This window comes from Wolffia australiana, chromosome 14 (assembly GCF_029677425.1).
Source record: "Wolffia australiana isolate 7733 chromosome 14, ASM2967742v1".
NCBI classification, from domain to species: Eukaryota; Viridiplantae; Streptophyta; class Magnoliopsida; order Alismatales; family Araceae; genus Wolffia; species Wolffia australiana.
In genome coordinates this window covers 11,213,038-11,222,111 of record NC_135848.1, presented here as the reverse complement: position 1 = coordinate 11,222,111, position 9,074 = coordinate 11,213,038, and the positions used below count along the sequence as shown (strand labels likewise).

The 9,074-nt window shown below is 37.4% G+C and overlaps 1 protein-coding gene across 1 annotated transcript; it reads right to left on the bottom strand.

The window, feature by feature from the left end:
• Nucleotides 1-3,248: 3,248 nt before the first annotated feature.
• On the bottom strand, nt 3,249-5,039 carry LOC144711938 (MYB-like transcription factor ODO1). Its single transcript, XM_078586097.1, has 2 exons — nt 4,596-5,039; nt 3,249-3,872 (listed from the first exon to the last, which is right to left on the bottom strand). The coding sequence occupies exons 1-2, from the start codon at nt 4,856-4,858 to the stop codon at nt 3,407-3,409; spliced, it is 729 nt and encodes a 242-aa protein (XP_078442223.1). The 5' UTR covers nt 4,859-5,039; the 3' UTR covers nt 3,249-3,406.
• Nucleotides 5,040-9,074: the final 4,035 nt, after the last annotated feature.

Genomic DNA, 9,074 nt, shown 5'->3' with positions numbered 1-9,074 from the left:
GGTTTCAGATCATTCCGCCATTGAGAAATATCATTAAGAAATCCATTGGGATTGCATAATGCAATATGTGCCCAAAATAGTGGCTACATAACTAGCTCAGGAGAAGTTTTGATTGAGTGCTGATAGAGTCTCTTCAATTATAACATATAAGAAAAACCTGATCCTGAGAAAAGGGATCAAGGTCAATCAAATACTAAAACTCCAAGCTACAACTGTGATTTTCTCTGTGCTGAGATATAGAGAATAGATGAACATAACTATCTCAGAGTGCAGACATGTGCTCTTGTTGTCAAAATATCAGTCCATATACTTTGACAGTGCATGAAATGTTTGAGTGTTGCCAGAAAACTGGCCCCCCTCATCCTAGAGAGTTTTAATGATGAACTAAAATGGATGTGATCACTAATATGTGGTCAATGATAATCAATATCTAAGATACGACCCCCTCATCCTGAGTGGACTTCTCTTATAAGTGGTGGGGACAGATCAATGATAGTATGTGGAAGGTGAGAGACACAAAGGTGGAAAAGCGTTTGTGACACACTGTGTAGTGGAGATCCACAAATGACAACATATGAGGAAAAAAGTCACATGCAATAGGAAATGCGATAGTGCCAAAGGAGGTGCAACATGACGGGAACCAAAAAAAATGATGATAAGGGAAGGAATCCAGTGCAACACAGAGTTCTAAGCATGCTGTGTTGCTAATGCCATATCCAAAATATATTTAATGCCTAAAGAAACATAGAAGACATCCCTCTCTTGTTTGGAGGAGAAGCCAAATCAAACAACAAAAAAATACATAATGCCACTAATCTAGATGTAAAAAGATCATGGCTAATACAAATGACGTGGACATCATGGGGTATGGGATTTCATGTGATATTATTTAAATTACTAAAGACGTGTATAAGGGAATGTGAAACATGTTTTTGTATTTTACTATGATATGTTTGTTTATTGTATCCGATTAAAAACCGATGTCTTTAACCTTGAAATAAGATGTAATATACTATGCTATTCAGATAGTTTTATTTAGAACTATTTTGAATATGTGTACTCAAGTTTATGTGGATACTCATGTAGTGTAGGCTCAATACATGAGCTAAATAATTACTTGGCTAAAAGTATGAAGTTTCAAACTCTCTGTTGAATGGTATGGTAAACAGCAATGTGATGGAATATTTACACTAGCATTGATTATTTCTGACAGTTCCAAAATAAATTATTGCTTCCATTAGCTTTCCCACAAATCTAGCGAATACTACACAATATCATACAAAATAAAAAAACACCTTGCAATATATATATATATATATATATATATATATATATATATATATATATATATATTAGTTTTTAACATAGTTTTAGGGTTTGCTAACCTTATCGAATATGATGTGTGGATTCTTCACCTTTAAATACCATTCATTAAATGTTCATCTTGACAGTGTGAATCGTAATGATTTTAGCGTTGATTAACTTTATTTTAAAACACCCTTAATTTTATTAGAGTTAATATCCTATTTTTGCTTCACGAAATCAATCTTTACTTGGATCATTGAATTCTTTTCATGTTTATTTGATTGTGAAGAGATGTAGATGGTTTCCAAAACAATATATGATAAATTAGCACAACCATTAGGTCACCCATTTCTACCAGTATGACCTTCCTCACATCATCAATGACTAATACTGAAATCAATAAAAATTGGGAAAACCCAATTTTTTTGAGGAGCAATAATATACGGTATCTTTTAGGAAATTAGGTCATCAAAAAGAAAATATTGAGTTCATAGAGAGATAAAATCAAGATAATAATTAACCATCCAAGTGTCTCCTTAAAATTATAGTTATTTGAAATTTTTTAAACTGTAAAAATGATAAATAAATATCAAACCATACTTCATGAATACGAATGAAAGTTAATTTATCATTGAACCAAATGCGTATAATCCAAATAATAATTTCCTTTTCCATGCACTGTGTGGGATGCCTTTTGTTTCATCAGATAGGAAATAATTGAATTATCGATTTGACTTCCCATGCATTTCATTGTTCCTTTTCAGGCTTCATTATAGCGCACTATGACATCCTTTTTTTATCCATTTAGACTCATATATATATATATGTACGGATTTTCATGCATGCATCTAGAATAAATTTTCATGCATGCATCTACATCATCTTAGCTGTCCTCGACGGTTGACTCAGTTTACTTGTCCTCCATATTTCATCTCAAGTCATCACAAGTCTTAAATTATGCAAGAAATGTGTAGACCTCTTGAATATCTCTCAAAATTGCGCCACTGACTTTTGGTCTCTCATGCAACCTTGGCCCTATGAGTACTGACATTAAAAATTTCAGAAATTGTTTTATTCTGACCGACGGAAAGTATACTTGCTTAATGTTTAGTTCTCATTTTTAGGCCATCGGCTTTGACCACCTTTGTGGCTCGCTATCTTCCAAGAGACTCTTCCTCCTCCAATGGCCTTTGTTCTTCCGGGGTTTACTAGAATGCTGACCGAACATTGACTTAATGTTTCACTCGCATCGTCTAACCTATTGACCATTGACCAACTAAGCGTCCCTCATACTTCTAGCTGACCGTTCACCGTCCAGCACTTGCTTTTGACAATTCATACGGTTGTAACGTTTATCGAATGAAGCCTGATGCAGATGTAGACGAAAGGGATAAGTTTCCTGCTGACGAGCTTAAATGCTCTACAACGCGGTTTTTTCCCTCAACACATATCGACAGTTTGGTTTGAAGGTATCATTTATACTCACCTTCAGAGCCGGCCTGGCCCCTATTGATCAATATCTGGAGGTGCCCCCAAACTCATACCTGGTAAATGAACAGTGGGAAGCTTTGGCGACGGCCAATCTCGCGGTCCTTTTAGACGAAGGATGTTACGCGTTCAGTTCTTTACAATTTTAAAGCCAACGTAGCCTCCCAAATATATATTACAGCGGCAGCTCTTGTTATAGGTCCCTACTTCTCTGGTGTTTCTGATTGGCTATGCAGAGGACCGGAGAGACCAACCTTGCCATTATAGTGTCATGAATTCCACCAAGTCAGTTTCTTGGCGGCAGCTGCTACGCGTTTGCTCTGCCAGGTCTGTAACTGTGTTTAAATCTTTATTAAAATCCTGCTTAGCTGGCCTTCTTTCATTTTACGCGTTTGGAAACGTCACAAGGGGGTGTTCCCTCCAAGATATATGATTCTTGCTCTCGAGTATGTATCTGGGGAAAGATAATACTTCACGTTTGATGTAAGTTATCCAGAGGTAAGAGATAAAGCTACCATAACGTGGCGATCGTGGGTTTTTTTCTGCACTTCCAGAAATTATTTTCCAGATGTTGAACGACCAGGACAGAGCTTTCTGTGGGTCTTCGAGTCTGTTAGAGTAAGACATTCGATAGTGCACTAGCTGAAGATGGAGTCTGGGCCCCTTCCTCCTGGTTTCCTCCGAATAAGTCCTCCAGAAAGTTCATTGGGGGGTAGTCCAGAAGCCAGTCAGCCTCGCTGTCCAAGCCCCAGGACGACACGTCAGCCCTACAGCCATCTGCCTCGCTGCTCACCCACGGCGAACCCACGGGGGGAAAGTCGCCGTTGTCCCAAAAGGACTCAAAGATAACTGAAGAGTCGGACTCTTGATCGAGTTGGACTGCCGCTGCGCCTACGGACGATGACTGGTCAGCCACGACGTTAATATCGTTCTTACAACTCCCCACCTCCTTGTTTAAAGGTTCATGAGTGACGGGGTCGATTCCCATCTTCAGCAGCTTCTTCTTGATGTGCGTGTTCCAGTGGTTCTTGATCTCGTTGTCTGTTCTCCCCGGGAGCCTTGCAGCGATCTTCGACCATCTGCGAAGAGAACATAATTGAAGACAACACCCTGGGGAGAAATTTTTAAGATGAAAAAAAGTGCCCTTGCTATAAGCTACAGGTGTTTTAGCAGAGTGGTCGACGCTGGAAACTTAACTTAGAATCAGAGCCCATGTTGAGGGTTTGAATCGTTTGCTCAACACGTATACCCGAAGTGGCAGCTGTTGAGAGAGAACGTTGAAGACCGTGTGGAGAAATGTTAAAGAGGAAAGTAGCGACTATCCTGTAAGTCTTATTACAGTGGTAGATACTTGAATCCTGACACGAAATCAGCGGCCAGGATGAGGTTTTGAAAGGTAGACACCGCGCATTGAGCTTTAGTGGTAGTTGTTGAGGGAGAATCTTGAAGACAACAATTTGTGAAGAAATTTTAAAGAGGAAAAGTAGCGGCCTTGCTTTATGCTGTAGGTCTTTACACAGAGGTAGACCCTTGACTCTTTGTTGAGAATTCTAAAACTCCTCAATACTCTTGACATGGAATCAGAGCCCAGGATGAGGGTTTGAACGGTAGACAAAACACATTGAGCTTTGGCGGCATGTGTTAAGGAAGAATGTTGAAGAGTACACACTGTCAAGAAAAGTTTAAGAGGAAAAGTAACCTCCTCGCTACAAGCTACAGGTTTCTAGTTGACCCTTGAATGTTAACAAAAACTTCTGCCCTGGTCCACAACAAAAAAAATCATTTAGAGAGAGATAAAATACCGGTTCCCAAGGCATGCGTGGAGGTCAATTACTACGCGTTCTTCATCGTCGTTAAGCAGACCTCTCTTGAGGTCGGGGCGGAGGTAGTTAGTCCAACGCAGGCGGCAGCTCTTGCCACAGCGGAGCAAGCCCGCCAGCTTTGGCACTGCGCGCCAGCAGCATTGTCCATGGTTAACGATGAAGTCGACGAGTTTCTTGTCCTCCTCGGCAGACCAGGGCCCCTTCTTCACTCGTAGCTTGTCACAGCAGGGATTTCGACCCATGATCGATTGGTGGCCAAGCAGTTGTAGAGCAAGAGATGCCTCCTACCCCTCCCACCCACCACCCTTATAAGAAAACGTGCTACTCTCGTCTCTCTCCGTGTTCCACTTTACTTTGCATCCTTTGACAACTGCAGTCGACCTACGATCCCTCTGACTTAAGCCTTTCGTCACGAATACCGTCACCAATCTTCCTCTCTCTCTCCCTCTAATTATTTCTCTCTCAATCTCTTTCTCAAAGTCATCAACCCTTTCTGATATCACGGCAGATGGATAAGAACCGACGTAAAAGTCTAGTTCTCGGTATTTTTAGAGAATTTTATAAATTATCCTACGTGCTGACGAAACATCTCTCTTAGACGTATCGAATAGCGAGGTGGATGTCTGGTCGTTTGTGGTGCGAAATCTCAGATATCTGTGCATAATATTTTGGACTTCATGTTGGGGTTATGTATCTTCTTCGACGAGTGGATTGTGTTTTGCTCTTAAATTATACAATCGGAAGAGCCTCTGACCCAAAGACGAACCCTAGAATTGTAGGATGCAGGACACCCCGCTAAAGCACTAGCCGTCATGTCTTCTCCGGTTAGTTGATACCTCACAACTGTTACCAGAAATGGAATTAAGCCACAGATAGTAAAAAATATTGATTTACTTTGAAATACTTGAGGTAGTAAAAAATATCTACATGTTTTCGCGGAGAACAACTACGCACCATGCTGATAACATGTGTGCACAAATCGAAGGGGCAACTGGTTTGGCAAAAGACAAGTGCGCTGAGGAATAGGTCAAATGCTCTTCGATAAGGTCCCAGTGACGGCTGTTCATTTAACTTCTTCCTATCGATGATAATTTCATGCGTCTAGACATGGGAGTCCAAGTCCCGATCTAGCATTTGCCGATAGGGTCGGATCACTGGACAATTTTGATTGGTATTACCCGCTAAAAATAGTTCGCTCTGGACGGATGGTGATTATCATTTCTGGTTAAGCCTCTCTTTCTCTCTCTCAACAAATTTCTTACGCGAATGGCTCTCTCCTTTTGGCAATCTGCCTTATCCTTTTATCGAGTTACAGCTATATGATTTGAAGAGTCTCGTGACGTGATTTGGTCGTGTCAGATTTTCGATCAGCCATCCTAATTAATAATCTGAAACGTGAGTCAGTCGAAAGAGAGAGCAGTCAGCTATACGACGTACCTTTGAAGAAAAGAAAGGACTACGTAAACACTTCACGAACCACTCAACAGAAGTCCTCCCGCTTACTCAATTTTATTCAATGTTAAGTTTTTGTATCTACTGGCTGCATTGGTTGCAGACGTTCTTGCGGTTCTTGGCAATGTTGATTTTAACCCGGAATAGTAATTCGAAAACGGCTGATCCATCGATGTTTATTTCGTAAAGATTACATCCGACGGTGTTCTGATTCAGGACTGAGGGGGACTCCGTGATATGACAGATAATTTTATCGTTTATAAGATAAGGAATTATACTTTATAGGGTGAATAAATATGCTTTGGAATGAAAGAATCAACTAAGAAAGTGATGATTGCACTTCGTCTCTGATCTCGGGACCCGAAACACGTCATTTAACATATCTTCTCCATTCTCACAATAATGTTCTAAAAGACGTTCGTATATTAAGAGCATAATGTAAAGTCTAAGTCTGAACATCATCGATCAGTTCTGGGAGTGAAAAAGGGTTCTGTGTGAAGACTTCTTGAAACTTTGATCTTGAAGAAGAACACGAATGGAGATAAAAGAGAAGTATAGAAAGAAGAGGAGAGAGAAGGACACACCAAGATAGGTGGTTAAGATCGTTGATTCCACAAATATTTAACCGTACACTGGTTTGTATTTATAGTATTCTATAATAATGCAATAATAGAAGTAATCGAGCCACCTAATATTAGCCGTTATAATAGGTCATAACGGCTAAAATAAAACAAATCATGTCTGTCGTTTGTTTTCTATCTACGGTTTGATCCCGACCTTCAATGTTTCATCCTATTTATGTTTAAATTTACGTTTAATCCTGACCGATATTTTTCTTAACGACTATAAGGTACGTGTCATGTTATTACTAGCTAATCTTCATTTAAGTTCCTATTGTTGGCGCTGCTGCTGACTTCCCTCCTGAGTTCCTGACTCTGAGACCCGTCTTCATCTTCCTTAATATTCTGGTCCGATACATTATAAAGCTCAAAGTTACCACGTGAATATTAATCCTTCCATTCTATTTTTGAATGTTTTGGAACATTACTTGACAATGAATACAAGAAGGGATGGTCACATATTTCTGTCAGGACATTCCCCCCTCAGAGGGACAGTTGTGGGTGGAAATCACTCTGCCCAGTGCAGAAAACTGAAGGGAGAGGATGAAATTCTTATTTAAAAAATTAAATTAATAATTTTAAATATGGAGAATATGTTTTTTAAATGTTGATATTACGCAGTATTTAAAGATTAACTAGAATTGGGTTTTTAAATAACCCAATTTACTCAGATAAATTCACTTCGCTAAATTCAACACCATTAAAATTTTACTCAGATATTAAAAGCGATTAAGATACCAGTTCAATATACATTTAACAGACATGAAATCAGTTTATAAAAAGCGAAAAGACTAATAAGAATAATAATAAGAATAATAATAAGAATAATAATAAGAATAATAATAAGAATAATAATAAGAATAATAATAAGAATAATAATAAGAATAATAATAAGAATAATAATATAATAATAAGAAGAATAAGAGGAAGAGGAAGAGGAAGAGGAAGAGGAAGAGGAAGAAGAAGAAGAAGAAGAAGAAGAAGAAGAAGAAGAAAAGGAAGAAGAAGAAGAAGAAGAAGAAGAAGAAGAAGAAGAAGAAGAAGAAGAAGAAGAAGAAGAAGAAGAAGAAGAAGAAGAAGAAGAAGAGGAAGAAGAAGAAGAAGAAGAAGAAGAAGAAGAAGAAGAAGAAGAAGAAGAAGAAGAAGAAGAAGAGGAAGAAGAAAAGGAAGAAGAAGAAGAGGAAGAAGAAGAAGAAGAAGAAGAAGAAGAAGAAGGTGGAATCAATGGAAAATGATGATGAAGTATATAACTAAGAAGAAAAAGTGGAAAAAGAGGAATAATAAGGATACGATGAAGTACATGTTGAATATAAATATACCAGAATTTGGGTGGTGATCTGAATTGGCCCAATTGAAAATTATAACTCTTAATCAGCTCACCACCCTTTCTTATACCGTGGATGACTGAGAAGAGAGAAATATAATTACCTTAAAATTTAGCACAAAAATCATATTGCCAAACATTTGTCGTGTTGATAAAATCTCTATTTCCCAAAGATTATGCATAAATCTGCATTTGAAATTTTCTTCAATGCACTGGTAACACATGTATGAAATTAAAAAAAAAGAAAGAATGCTAATCATAAGAATTAAAGTTGGCGCAGTCAGTCCAATGTTGCACATGCTTCTGGGAATCTCCAAAAAAAAAACAATGATTGACACAAAACTCTATATTTATCCCCTTCTTTGCATTGTCTTATATTAGGTGGACCTGAAAGAGGAACAAAGTAAATGAGATATCTTATGATTTTAATGAATTGTAAATCACCCCTTTTCTATTGGCTGCTCAGTAATTGTGAACTTTGATTACACAAGTAATCACCGGCTGCAGCTAATGATTAGTTAATGTCAATCATTTGTTGCATTCAATGTTTGCTGTAATCATAAAGAGTTGAATTGTGAGAAATGGAGAAGTTGATTAAATTAAAGGAGATGCATAACCCTGTCCCCAAAATTTATATGTATTAAAAATATACATTGATTTATAAAATTCACTTATTTATGACTTAAGTATTAAATATATAAAGAAGCAATAATTAAAAATCAAAGAATCATTATATAGAACAACAAAAAAATTTTAGGTGTGAAATAGTGTATAATTTTATGATCATTTGGATGATAACATGCAAGTATACAAAAGTATCATTAAATTTATCATTGTATTTTATTTCTGAAATACGAGGAAGTATAAGAAAAGATGGAGGAAGAAGAATATTAAAAATGAATTGAAATAAAAGATAGATTTTTTAAATTCACCATAAATCAAGAGGAAGAACATGATGAATAAGAAACATAATAATATATTAAAAAATCATGTGGATCAAACAATGAAAAATTGAAAATAAATTATTTGTTTTAGCGCGAAGAAGAAGAGAATTGGAGGAGG